Here is a 13,271-nt window from a genome sequence, read left to right as displayed (position 1 = left end):
TGATAATCCGGATGATTAACCAAATAATATGATAATCCAAAGATATGAGCACTGGAGAATCCAAAATAATATGATAAGTAGATAACCATGCTCCCCCTCAATTTATACGTCGAGACTGTTTCATAATATCATCATAATATCTTAGCGCTAGTTTCCTTGAAGTTGTAACAGGAACCTGCATAAGTAAGATAGAAACGAGAAACCCAGAACTAGAAGGCAATTCAGCAATTAATATAAAGAGTACTTATAGTCACAAATGCAAACCAAATAATAGGGTCAAATAAAGCAGGAAAATTAGCACATAAACCAGTAAACACGTTCAGATAAAGCAAATTTAGGCACAAAACCATAACAAGTAGCACAGAAAGCACACACACAAAGTCACATACGGTCATGACCGGACCAAACAGGTAACACAAATAAAGTCATAAAAAGAATATTAAAATCAGATTCAGACATCAATTCAGAGAAACACATAGATTCACTCTGGCACGGATACAAGCAAATCAAGCAAAACAAGTTCAGTAACAGATAAAGCGAGCACAGTCCAGAAAAAATAAAAAAAATACCCAGATAGAATCAAGAAAAAAATCAACTTAGGCACATTTTAAGAAAGAATACATAGCACACGAGAAACGTAAAAAAACATCAGGAAAATTAACAAAAAGAAATACCTAGACACATGTATTGAGAAAATACCAACTAAAGAATAAATAAAAGCATAAAAACAATAAAGCAATAAAAGGAACCAGACACCAGAATTGTTTACGCAGTTCGGAGCTCCACTCCTACGTCTGCGGGGCACTTCACGTCAGCCCAATCCACTAGATGATCACAAGGGTTACAAGGAGTCACACAACAACCATTCTACACTAATGGTTACAAAAAGTACTCCTAACTAAGCCTTCCTCATCTTCAAGCTGACACTGTGCAAGTCATCAAGGTTCACCAACACGGCCGAACCTTCAAATAAGCAACCAAGCTGATAGGAACACGTGAAGCAATGTAAAAAACCAGTATGAAGTCCTCTCGTAAATTCTGGGTTGATAGAGTAATTAAATCGGGATAAATATTGTTGTTAAAAGTGTAATTAATCCTATGAGTTTGAGCTCTATTTATAGCCAATCCATTAACCAAACTTTCCTCATTGCAGCTGAAATCCACTCAAAATAAGCTTCAACCAGAAGTGTAGATCTGAGCAAAAAAAGTGGATCATGAAGACTGAATTCTGGTTTGAATAAAACTGTCCACTAGACTGCTCACTGGCGCTGCTCCAGACTGTGCGAAGAGAATTCTGCCTTTAAACAAGGGAACGGACAAAACTACCTAATAACACTTAAACTAAGGTTTTTGACTAATAATTAAGCCAATTAAAGGTGGTCCAAATGTGTATCATTTGTACACTTACAGAAGAAAATCTACTATTTATCAAAAGGAAGATGTATGTCACGCTTTTTGCGCAAATTATACTGTGGACCATGGTCCACAATGCATTATGGACCATGGTCATGGCTGATACTGCAGTTGCGCGGAACAAAGGCCGTTCATCTGTTCAACACAACTGCAGTATCAGTTCAACATAATTGCAGTATCAGTCATGATCATGGTCCACAATGCAATGGTCCACGGTATAACGACTGCGCTTTTTGTGAGGAGAAAGCCACAGTCTTGTTCTAGAAGAAAAAGCCATTCACGGTTTTGAAATGGAAGAAAAGTCACGATTTTTGCAAGAGAAGATTAACAAAAGTTTTTTATTATTTAAGACAAGGTTTTCATAATAAAGCAAAGGTCTTAATCAATGAGCTTAGTCTCTTTTAATCTTGAGCCACGGTCGAAAGAAGTAACAGATTTATTTTCCAAGAAGCTCAGGCGTGATCAAATGAACTCAAATGAAGAAATTATAAGATGAAAATTGAAGAGACAATGAAGCTGATCAACTGTGAATTTTTAGAAGACTGTTGGAGGCAGCCATAATTCACCTCCAATCTACACCCTCAGCTACACTAATTTAAGAGAACCTTATCAATGGGGTTATTTCACAATTTTTGAGGAGTTTTTGTAAGTGTGATTAAGAAATAGAAAGTGGGGAAGAAGAAAAAATAAAATAAATATGATTAAAAAAAATTTTAAAAATTTATCAGTCAGGCGCGCTTGACGCGCCCACCGGGCGCTGCTGTGCGCGAAACACACACAACATTGATGGATCTCTCCTGCCAGTGTACTGTTCCATGAACTTCATTTGCAGAGGAACTTCATTTACACTCTTTCCTCTTATCTCTCCTGCCAACTAGGACTCTTCCCTGACATAAACTCCTTAATATTCACTGGTGCCCATGCTCTACGCTCTCTTCACTATTTTCAAGGAAGATAACTTGTCAAATCAAGAAAAATCTTACATGGTCAAAAAATATTATCCTGACATCTAATCAAGCAAAGCTAAATTTCAACACATCAAATCACTACAATCAGATCAAAGTTCAAATTTTGAATTTGAAATTGTTTATCAACCGACAATTTCAAAACTACAATTATAAAAGGAGATGAAAATGTGAAGGAAGAAGAAGTTACAAAGTTTTACAAGTCTTATAAGAGCATTACTTATATGTTCCAAAAATCCCGCCTAAGCACCGATTAATCGGCACATAGGTGCTAGGCGCTGGCCGGTCACCTAGCTTATCACCATAATTGGTGGTCTAGGCAGTTGACCGGCTAGGCGGGCCGACTACATCGCCTAAGCGTCGCCTAGGCGCTGACCGACTAGGCCGCCTAGGCACTGACTAGGTCGCCTAGTCGGCCGATTAGCTATTGTTCCCTTTTTTTTAAAATGGGCTATTTCACTATAAAAAAACATCATTTTGAGAGAAATAACCCTAACATTTTCAAACTCTAAATGTTCTTTAGATTAATATTTAATATTTTAGTATTAAGTATTAACGTATTAAATAGTTTATAATTCTCAAGTCTTAAAAATTTAAAAAATTTAGATAAATTTTTAAAAAATAAAAAATAAAATAAAAAAATACACGAAAGGCGCCGATTAATCCGTGCCTAGTCGCCCCCGAGTGCCCGATGAGTGGTTAGCAATTTTTTCAACTATGAATTTACACAAGAGAAAAAGGGCAAGTAGAAAGTTTCAAAATTCCTTCTCACATTCTTCATCTACATAAGAGACTTATTAGCAGTACTCATTGAGAAATTCTCCAGAAGTCTCCAAGTTGGAAGAAATAATAAAATATTATTTTTACAACAAGTGATGTCTCTTCCGTGGGTAGATAGAGGATAGTAGCACAGAGTTGTGAAATCCTGTTCTTAGTGTGGGCTTTGTGATCAAAGCACCAAGGTTGTGAGATTGGTGCTGGCTTTGTGATCAAGGCATGCGATCTTGAAGTGGGCGTGATTAGTGTTGACTTCGTGATCCAGACACTAGATCACTAATTCATTGTATCTTGTACAAGAGTGGTGGATATATGAATTCATCCTATAGATAGGAGTAGAGTGGAGTAGAATGATTACATCAATTTCAAACCACTATAATTATATTATTGTGTTCTTTACTACTTTCATTTATTTACTCCTTGCATGCACATTCGCACGTGAAATACAGACCACTCAATCACCACACAAATATTTATTCATTTCGTTGTGCACAAGACACTGTTAAAATTATCAAGTGTTTTAATCTCTACCGTCTATCAAGTTCGAATTATTTCAAATTATTTATAAAAGTCTATTAACCCGTCTAGACTTTTATCCTACTTTTTCGAGACAAACATATATACATATATAAAGTACACACCAAATACAAACTGCCCACTACTATTTGCTTGATTGTTATTTTACTCCACACACGACAAATACTCTCGAAACGGGAACAATGACAACCAATCTAAGAACGAATCCAATTTCAAAGGAATTGAAGTATTTAACTACTGTTAAGAAGGTAAGGCTTACTTGGTTGGAGAGTATGAACGCATTACCAATACCACTCGTAGAGTATGTACGTATTATATTAGCCATACCAATGGCTTGTCAGGGAGAGTTGATGGAGAACGACAAACTCGTGTAAAGTCTACTGATGAATGGCGCTTCCTTCTTCCCTTCCGTCTTCGTTCTTCCTTCATAAAGTTAGGGTTACAAGTTTTCAAATTGAAATTTCTCCTTTTGCATTAATTTGGAAAGACAATTTTGGAATGATGGATTGATTGACAAAAATTAAATATTTATGGGCTGAACTAGACAAATTAAAATTTGAATAATTTTGGACTGAAATTGAAAACTTTTAAACTCATGGACCGAAATTAAAAATATCCAATAATCATTTTATATTCAACATACATTTATATGCAATCAATAGTTGGGAATTTGGAGCACAAAAACTTGTAATAAGTATTAAACTTATAATTAATTAATAACAGTTACAAGTAAGTACATTTTAGTAAACAAGATACAATATTTCTTGAATTATAAGTTAGAAAAAGAAAAACAGAAATACAATAAAATTACATATATTAATGCAAATTGAACAGGGATGAATTCAAGCTTAATCATAATAGTCCGATCCATAAACAACTATAACTATATATATACAGCTTCCGTAAATTTGAAGGCATTTTAATTTAATTTCACACCACTTGAGTTGCCCCAATGGCAGTCTTCCCGAATTGCGTAGCCTCGTAATCCGGCGAGTATCCATGCCTGGTCGCGTCGTAAACCTCTCCGTCACCCCACAAAGCATACGCCTCCTCCCCGTGGACGGCGTCGTCTCCGATCTTCAGTTGCTCTTCCGACATCCTCAGGGGAATTATCAGACTTATCACCACGCATATGATGGAGGTGACCACGATGTTCCAGCCGATGACGAAACCGCCGCCCACTATTTGTTTCAGGAACTGGACCCCGCCGGAGCCGCGGTAGAAGCCGCCTCGCGAGTTTGTGACCGGGAGGAAGAGATTGCAGAGAACCGGCTCGGCAAATAGGCCTGTGAGACAGCCGCCCAGTAGGCCGGCGACGGCGTGGGTGTGGAACACGCCCAGCGTGTCGTCGATTTTTTGGAGTAAGGTCCATCGCTTGTGGATGATCATCATCGTGAACCAGGGTATGCTTCCAGAGAGAATTCCCATCAGTATGGCTGCCCATCCTTGTACCAAACCTGTTTAATTTGAGGTAAGTTACGTTATTAGTTTGAACTTGATTTACACTTGTTCCATGGTTCAAACTTCAAAGTGAAGCAATAGAAAATACTAATGTTAGGAGTTTTTCAACTTAGGACAAAGAGTAGGACTGCACATATTATATTTATACTCACACGACCTGTTGCATGGCTCTGATACTAAATTAAAGCATATGCTTCATCTCAACTAAAAGGCTAAGCTGATAGTTGGACTGCACATATTATATTTATACTCACATAACTATTATCCATTTTGAATATACAGTATATTATCTTTTTGTTTCATTACTAAAAATCCAATCCATTCTGACCTGACACATATTTAACCACTTAAAATGTGCTATTTTTTGAACAAATAATACATACCTGCACCAGGAGTGATGCAAACAAGGCCAGTGATCATTCCCTGAACGGCTCCGATGACGGATGGCTTGTTGAAGAAAATGACGTCGAGACAAGTCCAGACAAGGAGGCTGGTGGCGGCGCAGATGTTGGTGTTGAGGACAGCCATGGAGGAGTCGATGTTTGCACTGTAAGGGTCGCCGCCGTTGAAGCCGGCCCACCCCATCCATAGCAGCCCTGCACCGGCCAACATCAACAGCACGTTGTTTGGTGGAAACCTCTCCCTGTCGTTCTTCGATCTTGGCCCCACCTACCATCAAACGTACAATTTCATTCAATACTTATATGTTAACCAAAGTTGATAATTAAGGAAACAGGATCAAGTTTATTGCCAATGCTCTGCTCTGGGATAAACTTGCTTTAATCTCTACCCTCTGCTCTGCACATCCCTTCTATGCTTTTAGTTTGAGTAAATTCCACCAAAGGTCCTTTAATTTGAAGCATTATCAATTTTAGTCCTCAACTTAAATTATCACTAATAGTTCTTTGAGTTTGAGATTCTGGCCCTCTAAACTATCACTAATAGTTCTTTGAGTTTGCTGATTGGATTGACTGTTTGGGTTAGAAGGATTTGTTGATAATATTAGCACAAAGAGAGGCTCGAACCCACTCCTTTCCACATGGAAGTGTACACCGGATGCCGCTTGACCACAAGGTCTTTGGCTCAAAACACACTTATTGTATCTAAATATACATATTATGTATTTTGGATCATTTAGACGTGTACAAAAATTCACTTACACGTTTTTTTTACAGATTTTTTTTTAGTTTCATAAGTATGACCCAACTGTACGGCAAATTATGCTGTGGACCTAGGTCCAAAACTACGTTGTTTTTGTCTTTTTTTTTTTTTTAATTAGTAAACATATTGCTGAATATAGAGTTGTCCAAAAATGTGTGAATGTAGAGTATAGAAATCGTGAATGTAGATTTATGATTGTGTGAATGTAGAGTTGCCCAGAAATTTGTGAATGTGGAGGTTTCAAATTGTGAATATGGAGTATAAAAATCGTGAATGTAGAGTTATGCATGTGTGAATCTGTAATAGAGTTAAGAAGTTCTAGCAACTTGTAGCACTATAATGTGTGAATGTGGAGTCCTCAAGTTGTGAATGTGGAGTTCTCAAGTTGTGAATGTGGAGTATAGGACATGTGAATATAGAGTTTTGAATGTGTGAATGCATAACAATGGTAATGCATAACAATGGTAATATAGTTACTAAACATATAATCCTGTAATGTGTGAATGTGGAGTTTACAAATTGTGAATGTAGAGTATAGTGTATGTGAATGTAGACATAGGTCCACCTTGCAAGGTGGACCTGTGTCCACGGCATAACAACCCCAACTGTACCGATCGGGTAATTTCATAACTGTGGAAATAAATTGATAAACTATAGCATTTGATTTTAAATGATACGTATAGCTTAATTTAAGAAAAAAAAAATTATTTGTGATTGAAATATAAAATACGTTTTATAGTATTGGGTATTATATTCAATCTATCATACTAATACCTAAATAATCCAAAATACATAATATGTACATTTAGATACAATAAGTGTGTTTTTAATTATAATATAATTTTTTAGGACTCATTTAAAAAAAAAAAAAGATGAATATTTGTAGTAGTTTTAGAGAAGTTGGAGTACATATTATAGTAATTTTATAAGTTGAGGACCAAAGTTGGTAGTATCTCAAACTCAAAGGACTATTAGTGGTAGTTTAGAAAAGTTGAAGGACTTATTATGGTAGACTTGTAACTTGAGGACTAAAATTGGTAATGCCTTAAAGTCGAAGGAACTTTGGTGGAATTTACTCTTTTAGCTTTTACTGATCTATTATTTATTGTCCCAAATGATATATGACTGACTAGTGATCTCAACTAATTAGGTGCTGCCAACATACAATTGAGGCAGTGAATCGCAACAAGGTGCTTAGCTCGTAGCCCTAAATTACTGTTGCGAACAACAATTCTTTTGCTGATTGTTTGCAGTAATATATTTAGTTTAATTATTTTATTACTCGTAATAATTATATTTTTAATTTTTTATAAAAATTTATGTAACTAGTAAGTATATTTTTAAATATCACATTTAAACAATTTTGTTACTATAAATTTTTTATTCAATATTGTTTTGAATTTTTATATGAAAAAGTTTTTCTTGTAAGTGCTTAGTATGTAATAGTGTATAAGTAATTACATCCTATAACTATGAATAAAAATAATGAATTTAAGAATGTTGATGCAGAGGAAATAGATATCGAATGAGAGTTTTATGAAGAATTTTACTATATATTAAAACATTTTAAAGAAAATTATAAATAATAAAAATTAGTGTTATTGAAAGTTTGTAAAGATGTATCTAATTTAAAATTTTAATGACTTTTGTAGACTTTTTAAAATTAAAAAATTTATAAAAATTAATAAAAAGTATTTAATCTTAATATTTACTTTGATAGACTCTTATAAAGTTAATTAACGAAAATTTAGAGAGACTTTACAAAAATCTATCATTTTAAATTAAAACTCTACAAAAGTCTATCATTTTAAATTAAAACTCTACAAAAGTCATGATTGAATACGAGACTAATAATTTAGTCATGATTTGATTTGGTCACTTACATACTTAAATTTAAAGAACAAAGCTATATTTCTCAAATTATTTACACTAAATATTTATCCCAAAATTATATAGCTTACATTTAATTTGAGAAAGTATTTAGTACAAAGAATTTGAAAAAAAAAATAGTATTACCCTTTAAAATTTTAACCATAACATAATTATATCATTATTTTTATTTGAGCATATATTTCTTCTCCCACACACCGAAATTAATCCAATTTGTGTCGAGTAAAATCTCAAAGATGGCGAAGCATTCTCTCATGGATTTTAAGGTAATAATATTTTTAAGACTCTAACTCATCAAGACCTCTGATCTTGTTAATGCTGAAATAGATATGCTACATCTCATTCACACTTCTATCGTAAATTATATTGTGGACCAAGGTCTATCATGTACATTATATTGTTGACCTTGGTCCAGATTATGTATTATAGTTAACATATTGTCTACCTTTAAGTTTTTTTATCGACCGTTCACATATATATTATGAGTAGTAGGTAAATAAATTGAAAGTACATAATATGTTAGTTGTGAATAATAATTTGGAGCAAGGTCCACAATGTGCATGGTGAACCCTTGTCCATGGTAAATCGAATGCACTTCTATATATGGTTATTAGATTTTTTTTAAGATACAACTAAAAAAAATTAAGAGTGACTCTCGTATGAGATCTGTGAGATGGATCGTGCCAATATGAAAATGTAATACTTATAATGCAAAATGTAATACAAATCAGGGATAAATTATTTGCTACTTATAAGGAAAAGTGTAATATAGTACTTTTGAAGAAAAAATGTAATACTTTTACATTTTGATTTAAAAGTATTACATTTTCTTCAAAAGTATTACACTTTCTCTTATAAGTACTAGCTACTTTATTCCTAATTAGTATTACACTTTTCAGTATTAGTATTACATTTTCATTTTGACTCGACCTGTCTCACGGGTCTCACATAATTTTTTGCCAAAAATTAAAGTTGAAGGAAAAATAGTCAAATAAATCCTCCAACTTTACACAAAAGTGTAATTAGCTCCCTAAAATTTTAAAAAGGGTAATTAAACTTTCCAACTTATATTATCAAAAAAAAAAAACTTTCCAACTTATTAAAATTGATCAAATAAGCCTAATTTACCAGTAACCAACACGTTTATGATAAATATGACATTGTTGTCCACCACAAGCCGCCTGTTGACCAACGCCGATTGCCGTTGACCGCCATCGCTAAAAAAAAAAAAATTACAACCAACGACTGAACGGTTGTCGGTCGCAAGGCCTCTCCGGTAATGGAGAAGGCGACCATCTGGGTCGCTAGAGAAGGCGACTGTGGTCACCTTTTCATGTTGAGAAGGTGACCATCTAGGTAGGGATGGCAATTTCAATCCGCCCCGCGGATAATCACCCGAATCCACCCCGCATGGATCGGGTTTTTTTGGGTGATAGTGGGTGGTGGGTCGGGGGTGGGTCTTAAAAATTGAAATCCGCGGTGGATCGGGTTGGATTCGTGTTTTATGTACAAAACCCGCTTAGCACCCCACCCGACCCACCATGTGTGCATACATATATATAATAGTAAAATAAGTAGTACTAGTATATATATAATTATAAAAGTTTCATTAACTTTGGGTAACTTTTTACTATTTTTATATCTAAACTACTAAATTTATTTTTAAAAATTAACAATTTATTTATTATATTATAATATTTCTATTATTTTATATTTTAGTATAACTAATGAATTTTGTTGTTTAATTATGTGTAAGTAATTTTGATATTATTTTTTGAAAAAAATAATAAGTTGATAAGTGGTGGGTACCTGTAGTGGGCACCTGCACCCGGTGGGGGTGGGGATGGATTTTAAAAAATTCCACCCAATGCGGGTTTGGGGTGGGGGTGGGTGAAGAAAATGAAAGGTGGGTCGGGTGATGGATGTAGCCCTCCCCGACCCACACCCGACCCATTGCCATCCCTACATCTAGGTCGCTTTCAATGGCAACCATTGGCTGTCTTTTGAGAAGGTGACCGCGCAACCACAGTTGCCTTCTCAACGTGAAAAGGCAACCCAATGGTCACCTTCTCACGTTGAGAAGGTAAGCGACCGATGACTGTTCAAAGTCGCCGATGGCCGATGTTAATACTCTTGATCGAGCATCGTTGGAATAGGTTGGATTATTGTTGGAATATAGTGACCTGTTATTACATGTCACTAATAGGATTTTGGGTTTCAATGCATCAAAATAGCATGTTTATTGACTTAATTAATTGCACATTTTAAAAATTTAGGGATCAATTGACTTTTCGAGTAAAGTTTATGTGCTTATTTGACCATTTTCCTAATATTGAATTATGTCGATATACGATAAACAATTTACCCAACTTAATCATTGTCATTATTATTATTATTATTATTATTATTATTATTGTTGTTGTTGTTGTTGTTGTTGTTGTTTGTGTAGCTTAGCTTGCTTGATTGCGACTTCACAAAATTCCACCTGGTTGCTCCAATTAGAAGTTTCGAACCAGTAGTCAAACAAATAAAAATATCATAATTAGATTATTATTTTTATATGATCACATATTTCTTCCGTCAAATACCCTAAAATCTTACACACCAAAATTAATTCAATTCGTGTTGAGTAAGATCTTGAGAATGACGAAGCATTCCCTTGTAGATTTTAAGGTAATTATTTTTTCAAGGCTCTAACCCAAGATCTCTGGTTAATGTTGAACTACATCTCATTAACACTTTTATCACAAATTATATTGTGGATCAGGATCTATTATGGGCCTTATATTATTATTGACCTTGGTCCAGATTATGTATTATAGTTAACATATTGTCTACCTTCAACTTATTTATCAATCGTTTACATATTATGAGCAGTAGCCAGTAGGTAAATAAACTAATGGTACTAACATGTTAGCTATGAATAATAATTTGGATCATGGTCCACAATGCATATAGTGAACCTTGTTCCAAGGTAAAATGATTGCACTTCAGTGGGTATTAGATTTTTTTATTTATTTTTTTTGGTATTAGATTTTTTTTTTTAAAATACAACTAAGAAAATTAAGAGTAACTCTCCTCTGATACCATCTCTATCTCCTTATTTGTGAGGTGCGTCGGACCAATATGAAAATGTAATACTTATACTGAAAAATGTAATACTAACTAGAAATAAAATGTTTGTTTTTTAATGTTTGTTTTTTATATAACATATAAGGGAGAGTAAGATACTTTTGAAGTTTCTCCCAAAAGTATTACACTATTATTATTTTTTTGAAAAATTATTATTATTATTATTTGTTTAGCTTAGCTTGATTGGGACTTCACAAAATTCCACCTAGTTGCTCCAATTAGAAGTTTCGAACCAGTAGTAGTCAAAAAATGTTGCGGAATTTAGTTTTGTTTGTATAAAGCTAGAGCATTCGCAGGGGAAAACCATTAAGTGGGCGGGAAGATCCAATACAAAGCTAGTATTTGGTCAAAGTCCACTTAATACAGTGTGTGAGCATATTTGCCGGAAATATAAAAAGGAAAAAACAAATAAAATGTACTTACCCAGTAAGCGGCTGTGATGCCGGCTATGCCGGAAGAGAGATGGATGACGTAACCGCCGGAATAGTCAATAACGCCCCAGTGAAAGAGAAAGCCGCCGCCCCACAGGCTGAACGCCCCCACCGTGTAGGAGAAGGTTAGCCATAACGGCACAAACATCATCCACGCCTTTATGTTCATCCTCCCCAGCAGCGACCCCGCCAGGAGTATCAGCGTGATCGCTGCGAACACGCACTGGAACCACACCTATTCCCATCCACGTATATATATAAGAGTTAATTCATTTCTTGGTCATAGTATTCCATTTTTAATCCTTTTTTATTAGAACATTTATTTTTAGTCTTAGTATTATTTTGACATGATAATTTTTTATTCTTTATCAACAAATCAGTTTAAATATTATTAAATACAAAAGACATTTCGATTTTCAATTATGAATGTTTTCAAAAATTAAACATAAAAAATATAGTGGTTTAACATACTTTGTATAGAAAAGATTGAAATGTCTTTATATTTAACGATATTTAAACGATTTTGTTGATGGAGGACCAAAATTGATCATGCCACAATAATACTATGACCAAATGAGGATGTTTTAATAAAAAAAGACTAAAAGTGAATTGTATAAAATAAAAGAAGATGATTTGTAGTAAAATAGAATAGAATAAATTGATTGTGGCAGGCAGGTACTTACCATGGATGCCATGGGGTAGAGCGGCGTGGCCTCGGCGGTCTCAAGGTCGCCGTTGCTGAAATAGTGGACGGTGGCGGGAAGCGCCGCCTGCTTGATGAGGAACTTCTGGCCGAGAGCCGGGCCGGCTCTGCCCCAGAACGGGAGGAGCTTCTCGCCAAAGGACATCTTATATGCCCAGGTGACCCAGCAGATGATGACGGCGGCGAAGGCGTAGAGCGCCATGAAGGCGGAGTTGACGGCCCATTTTTTCTTCACAATGCTTCCGTAGAGGATGACTAGGCCGGGGACGCTCTGGAGCCCAACCAAGGTTGCGGAGATCATCTGCCATGCGTTGTCTCCTTTGTTCAACCACTCCGGCGACGTCGATGTGTTGTTCTGGTATGCCAGTGGCACCACCGCCGCCGCTGCCATGATTACTAAGCTACAACCGCAAAATGCAAATTTCTAGTTTTCCAATTCACAAGTGGAGTAGTTAATATATCGGACGGGCTGGTGGTTGCATTGTATTTAGCTAGGGAACATGGAGAAGATGGGAAGACTTTGACTCTAGCAGTCTGGCCACTAGAGGAGACTTTTTCATAGTTTTTTTTTTTTTTTTTTTTGAAAATATTATGTGGATTCATTATATTCTTTACTCCCAACTTTTACTTACTTAAAATCTTGATGACCACACTTTTATTAAGGACTCTTATCAATATTTACCACACCAGTAACTAAAAATGTAATAGTTATTTGTGAACAGTGATCGTGATCCACAAAACTACGTGAACCACGATTCAATATACATATTTATAACTCATAATGTACATTATTTTAACATA

The 13,271-nt window shown here is 35.1% G+C and overlaps 1 protein-coding gene across 1 annotated transcript; it reads right to left on the bottom strand.

The window, feature by feature from the left end:
- Positions 1–4,430: 4,430 nt before the first annotated feature.
- LOC116014040 (ammonium transporter 3 member 2-like) lies at positions 4,431–12,879 on the bottom strand. Its single transcript, XM_031254027.1, has 4 exons — positions 12,451–12,879; positions 11,760–12,002; positions 5,537–5,822; positions 4,431–5,149 (listed from the first exon to the last, which is right to left on the bottom strand). Exons 1-4 carry the CDS (start codon positions 12,859–12,861, stop codon positions 4,623–4,625), a joined length of 1,467 nt encoding a protein of 488 aa, XP_031109887.1. The 5' UTR covers positions 12,862–12,879; the 3' UTR covers positions 4,431–4,622.
- Positions 12,880–13,271: the final 392 nt, after the last annotated feature.

The sequence above is a fragment of the Ipomoea triloba genome, chromosome 3 (genome assembly GCF_003576645.1).
Source record: "Ipomoea triloba cultivar NCNSP0323 chromosome 3, ASM357664v1".
Classification (NCBI taxonomy): domain Eukaryota; kingdom Viridiplantae; phylum Streptophyta; class Magnoliopsida; order Solanales; family Convolvulaceae; genus Ipomoea; species Ipomoea triloba.
Note: the sequence above shows the minus strand (reverse complement) of the source record. Positions and strands in the feature narration are given on the sequence as shown.